The following is a 16796-nucleotide window of genomic DNA, read 5'->3' as shown; positions in this document are numbered from 1 at the left end:
TTACAGAGCTGTAGTTCGAGAAGTGACAATGGTTGCACGGCGTTAGCGCGTGCAATAATTATTAACATAATCGATAGACTACGACGTACGCCTAAGAGAGAGTTCTTAAATCGAAGAATCGGTAGGTATCACGTGTAACATATCGGAATACTTTGAAAAGTCTCTTATACGAATAAAATTAGCCTAAAAGAATGAGCAACATTCGAGCGAACGAGTTTCATCGATCGAACGGTACAACCCGGCTCGAACTCGTTTTCCGTTTTACATATTTTGGAAAAGTTCCGAGCGGACGTATACGTGGGGGGAAACGATCGAGATCATGTTCATAATTTACGTGAACAGCGAATTACGAGCGAGTGACACGTTACATTGAATGGCAGGAGGAACTATCTCAAAGATTGTTGAGGTAATGAGGAAGAATATGCTATTAAATTAATCCTAAATATCGTTACCGTCTTACATTCTAAGGTTCTCACGGTCGATTCAAATACTTCCTTAACGAATACTTCAACCCTTGAACGCGCGACTATGTATATACGTCTATTCCAAATTATCACTTGAAACGAAAATGATTTAAGAGTGCGATTAGTAACTTCATCCAATTTTATATGCTCCTCATAGAGTAATAAAATTTAAACAAGTTTTACAATTTTAATATTCAGCAGATTCAGTAACATTTATTATTGACATAATTATGTGAAACAAGAATATTTTATGAGATGTTCATTGAAGCGCATTGAAGGGTTAAAATAGTACTAAGCTAATAGAAACGCTTAAATCATAAGAGGTGCACAGTGACGCTGCCGTGACAAGTCAGCGGGTTTCGCCGCAGCGGCGGAGCCTTCGAGCATACCGTTAAATTAAATTGATAAAGTGCGATCCAAAATCGAGGCCCTAGCAGCTGCGGCTCCTCTCGACACGCTTTTTCATCGCAGAAGCACCACCGTGGCGAAAGCACGCGACAAGTAACACGTTCAGTCGATTCGTTCTTTAAATGTTCCGCTGCTTCGTTCGCTTACTCTACTCTTCCTTACGTCCCGTCAGGAACAGCTCCACACAATTTCATACTCCTGTCGTATTTTTCAATTAATCATTGATTTCAGTTTTATGCATAGAATCAACTAATCATTGCTTTATTTTAAACTCATTAGATAGATTCTAAATAAACGAGACTTGCATGCTTTACGAGTATACGTTGTCGATTAACAGATACGATACACTAGGGATAAAGGAAGTAATTAAATAATAAAAAAAAGAATAAGAAGAAGCGTAAAAAATTTCTAAGTGTAACCAGTATATCGCAGTATAACGTGATGCGGGCCAGTAAAATCGCTACTTTCTGAACCATCCTACGTTTACAGAAATCTCGGCGAGGGTAAAGACACGATTGAACGCGATCACAAGAAAAATTACGCAACTACACGGTTGGCGCCACGATCAGAGGATCTCTTGTTACTCGCGACGTAATCGCTAGACGAACGAAGGGAAAAGAAATGTCCCTCGGTCGTGGCACGATCGTCAAAGGCCATCTCTGAGTAATGCGCGCACAAAAGTTCGTACTTTCGCCACCGAAAGGAATCGCTTTCATTTGTCTGCGGGCGTTTCGCAACGGACGGGTGTCGCGTCGAATTCCACCGCGTTCCTTCCGATCGAATCGTCTAGCAAATATTTTTACTCTTTCTTCATTGTCAACGAGAGATCCTAGACAAGGTTGGACTTATAAATTAATCGTTGAGGCAGTTGCGTTGGCAAGAGCGAAAGAATCAGTCATTTTCGGTCCCGTCGACATCGTCGCGTTGCTTTCAATGATAGGAGACTGATAAAGTGTTTCTCTTGTTTTTAATGTTTATGTCTAATTTTTGTCACTAATTACTTCTTAATATCGTGCATGCTCGACATACATAAATTATGTTGAAATGCACGAAAAACTGTTTAAAAAATTTAAATAAGAGGAATACGTTGAAGTAAATTAAAATCCAGTGACTATGTTTTGGGAAACAGTGAATAATTCAAACGTAGGTCTTACATCAGTCCTTACAAATTAAAAACTCGCTGCTTAAAATTACTTTCTGAGGCAGTTGAGAATATCAGTCGTTTCGTTTCGTCTCTTAAAGGCGATAATGCACGATCCACTTTGTTCGATCTGATAAAATTTAAAAGAAAATGGTTCCGTTTTCTGGACGTTATATCAACTTGTCGAACAAATTGAAAAACAGTGTAGATTAGGATTAAAATAGATCAGTCGAAGTGGATCAAAGAGACGCATTCGTCAGAAAATAAAGCCACGCAACCCGTCGACTCGCCTCAGTTACTATTTCTTCAGAGAAAGGAACTTCATCAGCGCGTCGTAGATTAGTCGAGGATTGATGGTACCGTCCGCGGTGTACCGGACACCTCTCAAAGAGCCGTCGTCGTGACTAACCACTCCGTATTCACCAACAATGAAACCGTCCGGGGTTCTCTCCTCGACCCTGTACTTCCTAAAGTTCCTACCCTCGACCACGTAGCCCACCTTATGTCCGTCCTCCACCTCAGAGGCGTTCGAGGGCTCGGTGAGCATTATCTGAGGCCCGTGGACGTTCCCGTTGCTGCTCACGCTGACGGACTCGTCGACTTCGTAGTTCTGTTCGTCAGGCTCTCCACCACGCGACGCCTGGTTCAACGGTTGGCCCTCGGGATCGTACAATTTACTCGGTTCGCTGTAAACTTTCGAGGGTTGCGAGTAAACCTTGGCAGGCTCCGAGTAAACCTTGGCTGGTTCCGAATAAACTTTCGACGGTTCGGAGTAAACTCTTTCAGGTTCGCCGTAAACCTTGGCGGGTTCGCTGTACACCTTGGCTGGTTCGCTGTACACCTTCGCCGGCTCGCTGTAGACCTTCGCCGGCTCGCTATACATCTTCGCCGGTTCTCCATACACTTTTTCCGGTTCGCTATAGACTTTAGCAGGCTCGCTGTACAATTTCGCCGGCTCGCTGTACGGTCTAGAGGACTTGTAATTCCTAGGCTGACTATAAACTTTTGCCCCAGGACGATTGTAGTTAGAAGTATCGTAGTGTCTACTGGCCTTTCGGCCTTGAGTCTGGAACCGCTCCGAGTGCATCTCGACCGGCTCTTCGCTGAACTCCTTCGGCTCCGAGTTCTCCTCCGGCAGCTCGTAATTCTCTTCGGTCGGCAGAGTGATCATATCCTCCGGTACATCACTGCTATTAGTCTCCTTTTGATGCTCGACAAAGGCGGTAGTGTGCTGGGTGACCGGACCCGGCGTGATCGAGCTCTGATCGCGCCAACTAGTGCTCGGCGAACCCTCGTCAACGGAGAACTCGCTCCTGTTAGACTCGGAAACGATATTGCTGAGCTCCTCCGTGACGAAGCTGGAAGGCGACGACGACGCGGTCGTCGATGATTTAGGAGTGGTCGTCGTCGGCGTTGTCTTCGCGGTCATGTTCAGGCTCTTCACTGTAGGCGTTCTCGTCGTGGCATTCCTCAGTTCTCTCGTGACATCCTTAGACGAAATTCCAGTTGGACTCGGTTGTCGAGTGGAATCTGCGTTATCGTAATGTTCCACCCTGACCTTGTATGGCGTAGCCTCGACAGTGGACGTCACGCTGACGCCTATAACTTTCTGTCGACTGACTCCTTTGTTAGTCGAACTGTTAGTAGCGTTGCTCTTCGCCGGTAGCGATGACTTGTCTCTGGTTGTCGACACGGTCGTCACGTTCGAACCCTGAGGAGCTAATCGCGTCGAGGATGCGCCGCTGCTGGAGCTTAATTCGTCGATTAAAGACGCCAGATTCTGTTGCCTGTTTTCAAGCGTTTTATGGCTTATGGGATAGAATCGGACGACCTCTTCGCGGCCACCGGTGTTCCGCGCTCTCGGGATAACCTGTCTGTTACCCGGATTCCGCGATATCCGGTATATCGACGCCTCGTGCTGATGAGATTCAGCCGTTGCACTGTCGGCTATCGCTGCCCCGTTTCCACCTCGTCTGAACCCTTTCCTTCGTTGAGGCGGTGTCGCCATTGCGCCGTTTATGAACACCGACAGGAATTCCGTGCCCGCGAGTATGTCGTTCCTCTTCGCTGGAGCACCGTGTACCTCGTCCCACACCAGTGCCGCCTGCAGCAGTACCTGTAAAAATTCGACCAAGCGTCAATTCAGTAAAATTCATCAAGAGTTCCTTTTTGAAAGAGTAATTAACAATAAAATGTTTATGTTTGCTCATTGTTCGTAACATATCATTTAAACTTCACCATGAAGATTAAAAAATTGCTTTGAAAGATCGACTATTTTTTCCGGCATAAAAATCAAGTTTTACGGCAGGGTTTTTACACGCGAGAACGGCTGGACGAAAGGAACACCAGAAAACAGTGAACCGCTTTCAATAAGAGTTACCTGTTATCTGTTAAGTGCATCGAGATACGGATCACGAAATGCTGCGTTGTCTCCCGAGCACCTATCCGCGAAGGGGAAAACGGTTGGACGGGCGATTGCGGGCAACATTAAAGCCACGTGGAATGGGTGAACAAGTTGGCAAGTAGTTTATGACCCGCGCGTACGGAGGCGCAGGTCGCGTCGCCTCGGGTTGATGTTTATTTTTCAATTCGCGAGGACCCGCTAGCCGCCAGGACGATAAAGCGACCGCCGTTCGGGGATCGGGCGAAGGTCGCGCCAGGTGCATCCGCGCAATTTATAAATCGCGTTACGCCCGCGGTAAACTCCGCGAACGAGCGCAGCTTATTACGACCGGCGAGTTTTTAACCGGCCGTTCCATCCTTGTCACCTTGTTATCTCCCGAATCATCTCATTCTCTACCCTAGTGTATTTAAAACCGCATGGCCTTCGTTGCACGATAAAGACCACTGCGTATTTCGATACGTTTCCATGTTTGATGCACCCGCCCTGATTCATCGACTTGCGGAAGTGAGTACACGAGATCGTTGTAAATGTATAAAAAGACATGTTAATTCAATGAACTTTTAAAATTTTTTTACACGGCGTGTACATAAATATATTCAGAAAGTATAATACTGTTCCTAGTATTTAAAATTCATCCTCAAGTGGATAATTCTGTTTATTCTTTAAATCGTTTACCTAATAGCCATGATAGCTACTTTTTAATCTTGCAAAGTACTTTATTCATTTCCTGGTATTAGAATTCGAAAACATGTAGATCATCATTGACAGTTTTACGTACACACATGTATACGAGTGTGAAAGAAATTGAAGGCAGCGTGGAATCATTCAGAGTCCGATCAATATTCATTTATTCAAACGTAGTGAATTAAGATAAGTGGATACGTATTCCTGTAGCGTGACTTTGACCATGGGATTTTAAAGAATTCTTCACACAGCGGAAGTGCGTTCGTAAAAATCAGCATCCTGCCATTATCACTTCTCTCTCTGCTGTCGTATCTGAATTATACATTTCTCTGCGATCACAGAGCAATGCCTCCACTTATATCTTGATCATTTTCAAAATATTTCCTTTATTCAGAAATATATACTACTGCCTGCATTTCGAAACAAAGACACAAAAATCTCTGGATGTGATTCGACTAATTGCAATTTTTATTACAAACTCTCAGTACTGTAAATAATATTACTTAAAACGAACAAATGCGAATTGAAACAAAGGTTTCCTACAGCGAAGACGATGATATAAAATAAGAACAAGAAAATCGTTAAATTTTTCAGAAGGAATTACTACGAAACAACTTTTAATTACAGAGTCCTCTTCGAGTTCTTGATCGTCCTTAAAGAGTCGTAAAGGGAGATAAAAGATACGTTCATTCCCAGCATGATTTCGTCAAGGCCTATCGTGAAAACCGAGATTGCTCGCTATCCTGTGCGCCGGATGCAATGAATTCTGTCATGTAATCAACCAAAACTCCAGGACATTTTCCTCATACGCCGCAAACGTTTAATTCAAATCGTAATTGATGAGACTGTCCAACGATAATGAACGAATGCTGATGTTTCCTGATACTGCATTCCTTATGCTTCTGTTTATCATTCATTATTATGTATTGTAATTAAAATGTCACGCTCGATGGCATTTCTTACCATTCTCAGGATTTCAAAATTATTCTGAAGCTATATATGTATATAATAGCACTGATATCATAAAGTATCGGAAAGACTCAAAGTGAAAAAATTTATGTTGATATTCTGATAAATTAATGATGATGGTATCACCCTAAAAGACTACTTGTAGATCGAAGTTTTTGATGACTTAATTTGTCGCATTTTATACGAAGAACTTGAGAAGCAAGCCGCGAGACATTGATAAGTTAATTGAACAACGCACACAGCAACAGCTAATATTATATTAATATATACGTCCTACCACTATGTCGAGTAATTTGTTTGACTACTATCCAATTTGTTTTCCATAAATCGTGCGTACACGCAACGTGTGCAGGATGCATTCGCTCGATTTATAAAGTTGTCGGCAATGCACAACTCGGTCAGCACTAGTCTAGAACAATTTCCTGTTGAAAGGAGAACGCGTTCAGATGAAGTCATTCGGTTCGCCCACTTCACGATTCCCATTGCGGATAAATATGGTTTATGCTGCTTAAAGTCAACAAAAACAGAATTCCATTTGCTACATTGCATTATTTTTAAAGTTAGACTATTAAGGATGTATTGGCTATATAGTCAATCCCAAAAGTTTATGTACTTGCAAGCAAATTTTAAGTCACTATAATTTTTAAAAAAATCCATGAATTGATTTAAAATTTTGCATGTAGCTTTTTAATAGTAATAGGAATTTATAATAACAAATTCAGCATGTTAGCATTGTTTAAGTATATGTATAGCCTATACATCCTTAAATACAATTAAATGAACGCGAGTAGCTGGAGTACGAAAATCTATTGATGTCACAGAAACAGATTTGTAAATAATGAATGACTTTATGCTTTTACTTAAGGCAGATTTCTCTACTAACGAAGTAAGAAATTAGTGTGAACAATTAATTCGAGAACCTTGGTTCCGCGGCTTTCCAGCGACTGTCGGAGAGATTCCAGTTGGAAGACCTTGCCACTGGGACAATTTTGACCGGACGTCACGATCGTCTCTCGAATCGGGTTTAATTAAAGTCACCGTATCGACAGGTGTCCGAAGGTGAACGCACTCTTGTCAAACATTTACGTAATGAATCAACCGGTTCGGATGGTCGGGGCCAATTTGGCTCGATTCGTGACGGCAATTGATTGAGTATTTTGATTGCTATCGGGAGGGGAAAAAAGAAAACAGCGTCGATTGAGGATACGCTTATGACGGTGCCGTTAAACGTTAAAGGAATTCGCGTGGGACAAATGTTGGTCCAGATACGTGTTCCCGCTCAGTTATAAACAATATGCAGGTGTGGCCATTTTAAAGACAGGCCTCGTCACCGTCAAGGAATTGGGATTTTTAGAAGCGCGAGTGAGCTCACCGATCGGAGCACTGATAGATATTACGCATGTTCGATAAAATTAGATTAGATACCGGCGTTAGCTAATCATGGTGCGTGACCATTAATTCCAACGAAAGAGTTTGTAAAAAGTGAACCTTCACATTTTTTAAGAACCTAATATAGCCGTAACACCTTCAATTTTCTTTGAATGGATTTAATTCCATTACTCTCTTTTTAAAATGATACTAAATAATGAACGTTATCTGTAATTGCATCACAGAAGAAATCCAATTAAATTACAAACTTATGGTCTCGATGACTTGCTTCTTATTGCGAAACAAATCAAAACCTATAATTGAAAGTGGGAACGAAATTTCTCAAATAACTTTGAACAGGTTCGTTCACCTCTACTACTTAATGAATTTTATAATTCTGTTCAAATGCAGTTTAGATAGAGTCTCGTCTAACAGGAGTAGCATTGAGCAATAGGTATTTTAGATCAATTATCCACTGGAGGGACGCGATTGATATAAATTTGCATGTATGAGTTCGACGTTCCATAGACGTTTCATTAATTTCGTTCCAACGAGCTAGCTTTTATGAACTTATTAGGGTTCTCTCAATGATGACGTTAACGAATGAGGTACAGTGTTTCTACCGCGGTACATCATTAAAAGTAACAAGTCCTAAAATTAATCAACAAAATATGAAACTGGCCCCGGTGGCATCGATCGCTCTGGGCTTTGTGACCGAGTTTACAAAAATGTTGCAATCATACATACACCTATAACATTGCCATAAATAAAATGCATATGCAGTTTAAGAATTACTATTATTTATAAAAGCACTTTGGAAGTTAGTGGCAAGTATATTAATCACAGGAATCTCTGGAAGAAAATGTAATGAAGATACGCAACGGAGACTTGAATGATTTCACAGGTGCGGCCACGTACCGAAGACAAGCTCATCGCGAAGGAATCACGGATTTGAGAAGATGCTAGTGGGCGCAACTCGAGTTATTACTGTCGCCCCCGTTTCAATGTCCTTTTTTAATAACTTTCTTGGTTGCGTTGACCCACTTACCAACGGCCGACTGTCTGCTCTGAAAGAACCTCTGCCTAACGACCCGGTTAATGGTTTCACGTTTTCTTTCTCATTCTGATTTTAAATGAAATTAACGAATCGTAATTAGATTCTTACAAAAACTTAAATGGTTCTAATGAACGGGTTTAAGTATTCGTTTCTTGGTAAGATTCCACGGGAGAAAAAGAAATAATCGAAAACAATCATATTTCGTTGAAGCGTTACAAACATCATTTATTTAACTATAAAAGTGGAATGTCGAATATCTTAAATATCGTTTGAGAAGCACATTATCGTCGTCCCCTCGAAAATAGTCAAAATGGAATTTTATCACAGCTAGCTTAATTAACCGTAACGGAAACTCCATTGGTGCTGACACTATTTTTCCGCTATTAGATACACGTGTCAACATATTTTCTTGGCATACCTCGCAGTTCCTCCGTTATTTAACGGGAGACCATAATCATGTAAGTAAACGACTTGAGATACGTAGTAAAATGATAATTTTCATCTTTTAAAGTATTCCTCGGTTAGCTTCGTGGAACGTGTCATAATTTTGTTCATTTAAGAGAATCTGATAACAGTTATCTACTCCAATGTACTTCACTTGACAAAAGATGATGTTAATGGGAGAACGTAGGTACAGGATTTTTGTCAACTACTATACTACATATGTAAATATTCTTCCGTTCATCATCTGACGAATGCAAATGCGATGAGCATGCGAGTCCTTTCACAAAAGGTTACTAACGAATCGACTTACTGCATGACACTATAATACGATTCTTAATCCGTCATTTATTTTTCATTGAGCCGTGTCCGGTTGTCCGTTAAGGCGTACGATCGAAAAGGAATCACAGGTATACGCGCAGAGTAAATGACAGGAACGTATCGGGTTCTGAGGAATCCGCGAAAGAGTCCGATCAAGGTCGCACCTGGGTGTGGTGAGGAGTGCACGCGTGCACAAAGCGTACCTTCCTTTATAGATACCCAGTCTCGTTGGACCTGTTCGCGTCCAATGTAAGCGACTCTTTCCTTTTTTTTTTTCCATTAGGACTAATTGTCTTTCCCCTGACGCAGGGTCTGACAACGGGCGGTTTTGTTCTGACAGTTTCGGCCCGGTCGTTCATCTTCTACTGTGCCACGACGGATGACGGTGCACGATCAAGGTCAATGCCTGCGTTTGGACATTTGTCTTCCCAAACGGAAATTCCTGTGGTAAACTGGTATAAAAATTAAAACTACGGAATCTACTAAATCGTCGTCAGAAACCGTTAGATTATCATAAATTCCTTATTTCTTTACGTACGAGTCTAACGCTTGACGTCTACACCTTTATTACAGATTATTCTAATGACTACGGTCATACATAATTCGATGACATTTATTCCACACATAATCACAGTGCGAAGTCTAATTATACATATAGTGTCGAATTTTCTTTAGATTACGTAACCAAACGATTTAACGGTCGATTAATGAGCGACAATGGCAATTTCTTCGATTTGCCTGAGACGATTGCACCCGCGCCATGGCGCGTTGTGCCATTCCATTCGTTCGATCATTCCCACGCCTCTTTGAGAAAAAATCCGTGGAATTATGATCGGGCGGGACTAATCACGCTCTTAAATGAACACCCCGTGCCGCTCGATATTATAACGCTCCTTTGCATTAGCTCGCACCACTGGCTTATGCAAACGTTCGCGTCCCGGCTAAATTATTATTGAGCGCCGATAATCCGCGAGGTTAAGCAACCACGAAATTGTTATCCGCCGCGTGACGTAAGAAGAAGCGGAAAATTCAGCCGTTCCTTTTTCATCGATGGGGTCGTAATATCACAAATACAAAATTGTAACACGATTTATTAACGATGAGGGATATGACAAAGGGGGGATATTAAATTTACGATCGGGATAAGGAGGTCGAGCCTATAATTGTTATTATGGAATAATTTTATTACGAGATTCCTGCTGGCATTCGAATAATTTTATTACCGGACACCTGCTGCGTTCGGGCGAAATATCTTGCGAAAGAAGCCCGCGAATAAGAGCAGATCTTAATTGTCGTTCGTTAAGCACGATATGACAATTAGCTGGCACTCGTTCACGTTGTAATGTTTCAGTCCTGGCAAGCTTTATCTACTTTCTATCTGCGTAGCTCTTTTGCAAAATGCGGACTCGTCACGACGAGCATAATTGTCCGCGACAAATTCAACACAATTATTATTAAACAGGTGGTTGATGTAACATTAATTAAGTGGTTCACAACACCGAGAGTTTATCTTTTTTTATTTTCAATGTACATACTCTGTGTTCGTTTAATTACATTTTTTTATTATTTTTAGAAACCATTCTAATTACATGTTTAAATGGCGAAACATCTTTGAACATAGTAATTGTCATGTTTTTATAATAAAATAAATATAGGATATGATACGATATAGCCATTTACGTTTTAATCCCAACGGAATGCAATTATTGAAATCGTTATATTATACAACAGTAACAAAAAGATAATAACAGCACTGATGACAATAATTGCATAGCCAAAGAATGTATTAAAAACACGTTCGTTTTACCAATTGCAACCAATTTGTGTTACTATAGTTGCCGCAAACAGCCTCAATACCTCAAATACATACGCGCTAATTATTTAACCCTTAAATGTAATGCCAAGGTCATACGACTTATCCAATTATGCGCCATTTACTTTTTCAGTCATACGATCTGAAATCGGTGAATTTAAACGATGCTGCAAACGTTTCTGGCGTCGAGCATACATAAACATTTATATGTACATACATACACACGTATGGATTTACGTACGTGCATGTACGTGAGCATACGTAAACGCGAAGAAAAAGGTAAGGGTCAGTTTTCAATGTCTCGCCAGCGAAAGTTTAACTAGCATGCGTAAGTAAGTGCGACCGGCAACGCTTGGCTTACACAATGGCACAGTGGCGTAATTTCGTACTCGGGGACACAGTAATAAATGTTTCAGTCCTCCCACACTCCAGTTCTATATAATTTACGTAAGGTGCGCGGCCGAGCTTTATATAGGCAAACAGGAAACCAACTTTTAGCTACGGTCTATTTATCTTTTTGCCCGATTCCCGTCACAAATCCGATAGACAAATGATTTGTACTAATTGATAACGACACTATTCCGTAAATATTCTTCTTACATACAAGGTGTTCTGTATAAAAATTAATGGATTGCGTTCGAGAATACTTATGAGAATTATATTGTATGACGAGTACATTCATTCATTTTGCCGGGAGCGAATATTACTTCCGTTTGATTGCAATCGTCACAATTATTCAGAAAGGCAATTTTTCAAACGTATCGAGCCACACGAGTGGTCAACACAAAACGTTTTCGCGCAAACAATCCTACACCTACTTATTACATCCTCGTTCCACCGCGGAACCATCGATCAAACCGAAAACGAGATACGTCACTGAATCACGCACACACAGGGTCACGAGACCTTTCGCTCCGCGGCATCAAAAGGTCGCGCGAAGTGTGTCAAACAACGAATCGAGTGGAACGTCGAGCGCGATTCGATCGTCTTCTCCTGGTCAACTATTTTCACGTTGCGTTACGTACTCAAAACCAGGAGTCAACCAGGGGCCGGAGAACGGACAGGCCCGGCTGATACGATCTTCCATTGTCACGCGTTTAAGGACAGAGGTGAAAACGTTTACCTGCATTTTTTATTCTGTTGAATAATCGCGCGAGATCACGAACCGCGTAACAGCAAGAGGAATCAACCGTTTTATGTTAATCATTTAATGGCTAAATGCACGTTTATTGAAATAATTTTATTTTATATGTTTCATGTTCGAGAGATTGACAAATATTGTCTAAATCAAACAGTTAATGTGGATTCAGTTCAAATCTCGTGTTAGCATATTGCAGTTTTCGTAAAACAATTTTTTTATTATTTATACCTTCACTATATCATTTTTTATCAATTTGACAAATATGAAACAAATCGAGTTAAGAGAATGAAGAACGGACGAGGGTTAAAGTAGAGGATCGTTTCTTCTGCGCTATACTCAAGAAAGTAACGGACAACGTGTCGGACGAAAAGTATTCGGGTCATCGAGAGGCGCCTGGTATCGGATACATCATCCTAATGACTTCCTCGTGCGTGGGCAACTGTTTGGAATCTTCAGGCAGAGAAACGAACGCGACGCGACACGGCACGCCGCGTTTTTTTCCTCGACGCCTGGCGCCAACAGATTCGGATTTAATCCCAAACTTCCGTAATTAAACGGCAAACGATTGGAAGTTGTGCAATGCGAATGCCTTATCCCTCTTTTGCTTCAGTCCGAATTAAATTTCTCTTTATTTTCTTTCACTGACGAACTACAATATTTGATTTTTATTATTTTAGCTTTATTTGATAAAATATCTCATTTTACTTATATGTATTAGTGTCTAATGCAATGTCGGCGATGTATTATAAATGATTATGTTAAATGATGAATTTAAATTGTATTTATTGGAAATTATTACATTTTCAATGTAGACAGTCTTTCGATCATCCGTTGCAATAATTCAATAACTCAAAACTCTTAAGTACTTGTAAGTATTGCTGTAGAGTGTTTCAGACGGGCCATAAAACAACAGCCGTCGATTCAATAAAGGCTTTGCCATAATAAAGAAATTGACAATTCATCCGAGCACCCACGGCGACACTTGATTACAAGGCGTTATAGACGCGTCGAGTAATTGCTCGGAATATGGTTTCGCGTTACGCCGCGTCGTGTTGGTCGAACTGTGGCTCGATAAATCGTCCGAGCTCGAGTTTTGCATCGCAAGTGTGCGTATATGCGTGCGCGATTTTGTTGTACGAAATATGGCTGTTACGAGAACGTTTATGACTTATTTATAATCGGTGAATCACGGGAACATGCTCGCACCTTACGAAGAAATTAACAGATCTATCGTCGAGAAATGAAATGGACGAATAATTTTTGCTGCTTCTGCGTAAATCTGAGACACGAATTTGTATGTTTTTTACGTCGTTACGATGTCTTAAAATGAATTGTTGAAATGATGTTTTTTAGAAGGTGTTTTATGTATCCATAAAGCAAGTCGTCAATATGTAAAACTTCAAAATCGTCAGCACGGAAATTATCGACTCTCTAAGTTACCTTGTTAATGAATTCAGTAACAGGTTCAACAGGAATTAATAATTCACTCCGACTGTTTGAAATGATTGATGGGTATTTTATATAAAAAAAAAATGCGTTTGAGATGAGCGAACATGGATAGCTTTATCATTAATTAACAACGCATGGATGAGAACTTTAGGAACACTGCTACACTTCCATCTGATACCTGTAATACTGCGGTTTGTATCAAGTTGAAATTGAAAACTGTCAGCTAAAGTGACGAGAGAGAAGACCCGTTCTAAGCAAAAACTTGACCTGAATCTACGATGTTATTGAATGATTTTTCTCTCAGATGTCATTAATAATTTCAGGTATCACTGTTATACGCATGCAATTAAAAACTGCAGTAATACAATGTATGCTTTCGAAATATCTACGTTAACCTTCGTTTTGATCGATATCTAACAGTAGCACGCATAATTTATCACAGCGATACTGTATAATAATTGCATCCGTGTACTATTAAAAAGGAGCGAGTATTACATATAGCGAGTGAAACAGGTGGATGTTAAGCGAGACCAAAGTAGCTGGTATTAAAAACCAAAACCAGTAGCGGAACACGGAAATCAACAAGAAGATATGTAAATTTCGTTCATTAATCGCGATGCTTCTGTGATAATTATCTCGAACGATCGCTTTTCTCCTCTCGTAATGTCTCTGAACGATTATCGCGCTCGTCTACCCGATCTTTACAACGATAAACGACTGTTCGACTTCATACACGAACATATTATGTACCATAATTTATATGCTAATAAAACACACAATGCCAACCAGACAGTGTTTTTTTCTCGCATAATAAGTCAGATGTTACGCCTACAATCGGTGACTTGAAGGAAGTCTACTTTCTAGCGCTTTAACGTGAAACTGCTCCAAATTTATTCTGCTAAGTCATGTAAGAGTTTCTAATTGACATAAAAAAAAAAAATAGAAACGTTTTTTCACATGAGTTCTTTAAGATTTGTACTGGATTTTTACTATAGTTTAGATACTTCTAGTTTTTTTAATTACAATGTTCTTCAGATTTTAATTACACATTGAATTGTTACTCTTTACTGATTACAAGAGATATTGCATTAATTTCATTTTTTCATCAATTCGAATGTATGAAAAGTCGGCCGCATAAATGCAAATTATTACGAAACGTTCGTTCTTGAATCGTTCACTATCACGGTGACGAACAGGTCTAGTCTAGCGAGCAATTTCTCACCGCGGCCTTGCCATATTACGTCAAGAAAGCAGAGCAAGAACGAACAGATTATCTATTAATGCATTTAATCGAGTTTATCATAGAACCCGTGTACTGGAAACGTGAACTTTATGTCCCTGTGCCGATCCCGACGAAGTTTCCGATCATACGTGATCGTGAAAGGTGCTGTGCCACGACTCGTGTGTAATTTCTGACTAGATTGGCTAGGAATAGATAACGAAGGTAAACTGTTCTGATTCTAATAGTCACTTTGAGTACTATTCATGACTTCTATTGTAAACTCTAAATTCGTATACGTCGGGATGTTACATTAATTTTCTTGTAAAGAGATTTCATCAGAGCTAAAGGTAAAATTGATTTTACGGTACGAATCGAATCGTGCATTCTTGATCAACCAGTGAAATCAACTGATGCAACGTTTTTTGACGAGTCACTCGAATTCCACTGTCTGTGCCCCTTCTCAAGGCGGTTCGGGAATAAAGAAAAACTTCAGACGTGGCGAACAAAAGCCGTTTGCGGTAAAGCGGCATCGCTCGGTCATTTATCTGTCAAGGTCCTCGAAATTAATCCGTGTAACACGGACTCGTTCGTGAAAGGAGTCAAACAGTCTGCGGCGAGAACGCAAACGAATCGCGTACATAAGCACCGTGTATAACTAACCCTTTATTTCCTTCGTCCACGAGCTGCAAAGTAATCCGAACGGTTGTAGTTTTTCCAAGACACGTTTTAATTAAGACGTGAACGAGCGGCCGCGCAAGGACGCCGCGTCGCGTATTCTTCCGGTCGAATATCTCGTTGCCACAAATGGCACCCTTCGCTGCTTCTCTTGAAATTAACTACGTGGCTCTCTGCTGCTCATCAAAAAAGAATTTCGTCCGATTATAAGAGGGAAGAAAACGAAAAGAAATTCTGGGAATAGTAAACAAAAAGTTATCCCAAGTATAATTTAAAAGAAGGAATCATGTACCAGCCTTTGTCAGTATAAAAATAGATATGTCTACATCGATTTGTTATTTCAATATAATAAATGACTTAATTATTCCTGTATAAAACCAGAATAAAGTAGTAACGTTTTTATATATCTCGACCGCTTGATGTCTCAATATCATTAAAATCAGACACCTAATAACCTCGTCAGGATACATGGAAAAAATGACGAGCAATTCGCAGGCGAATTATATTTTGAGACCCATCGTATTTAGATAAAACGGTCAACTAATAGAATTGGATGTCCTTCGATTTTATAAACGACGTTGTCAACGTAATTTATTAACCGTATGACGAATCTGTAGGACTGCGAAACCCGATCCCCTGACCGTTTGTACTCCATACGGTATCAGATAGACTGCATCCGAGCCAAACTTGGCAGTACGATCTTATCGCCGAATGATTATGACGTGGGTTGTACCTCGCAAACGAGCCACAACCGATTAAACCGTGACAAGCTTCCAAAATAATGTAGTATCAGTGGGAATTAATGTCCAGCGATTTTTCATGAAACGCGGATGTGCATTAAGTGGCTCGCACTATTGGAAATATTTTACAATTAATATATAGTGTGCGTCTTAATTAGGTGGATATGTGAGACAATTAAAGAGCTAATTCAGTCAATATTTCCAATCAGATAATCCTGTTACTTTTGCCAATACCGAATACATTTCTTTATCTTTATAAACCATTTGTACTTATACTTTATTAACAGATTCTTTGTAGGAATTTCGTTAATGAACTATTTTTATATTTTAGCAAGTTGCTTACTATTTGCAAATCTTGTAATAAGATAAGTAGATTACTTCAATTAATTATGGAATCGTTTAAGCGAGATTTCAAGAATTTTTTCTACGATCGTTGAAATAATTGTAGCGAAGCGAAACGCGAGAAAGATGTGACATTACATAGCTAGTTAGGGACTGC

General features: G+C 40.2%; 1 protein-coding gene across 1 annotated transcript in view; it reads right to left on the bottom strand.

Annotated features, from left to right (window-relative positions):
- Window positions 1-8: 8 nt before the first annotated feature.
- The window catches only part of LOC108625666 (mucin-12), a 38700-nt gene continuing 21912 nt past the window's right edge, over window positions 9-16796 (bottom strand). The window contains exon 2 of the mRNA XM_018025848.2: window positions 9-4129. Within this exon, the coding sequence (XP_017881337.1) occupies window positions 2312-4129 (1818 nt within the window). The 3' untranslated portion in view covers window positions 9-2311. The remainder of the gene's footprint in view (window positions 4130-16796) is intronic.

This window comes from Ceratina calcarata, unplaced genomic scaffold (assembly GCF_001652005.2).
Source record: "Ceratina calcarata isolate Rehan_Ccalc_2016 unplaced genomic scaffold, ASM165200v1 scaffold368.2, whole genome shotgun sequence".
In the NCBI taxonomy this organism is placed as follows: domain Eukaryota; kingdom Metazoa; phylum Arthropoda; class Insecta; order Hymenoptera; family Apidae; genus Ceratina; species Ceratina calcarata.
Note: the sequence above shows the minus strand (reverse complement) of the source record. Positions and strands in the feature narration are given on the sequence as shown.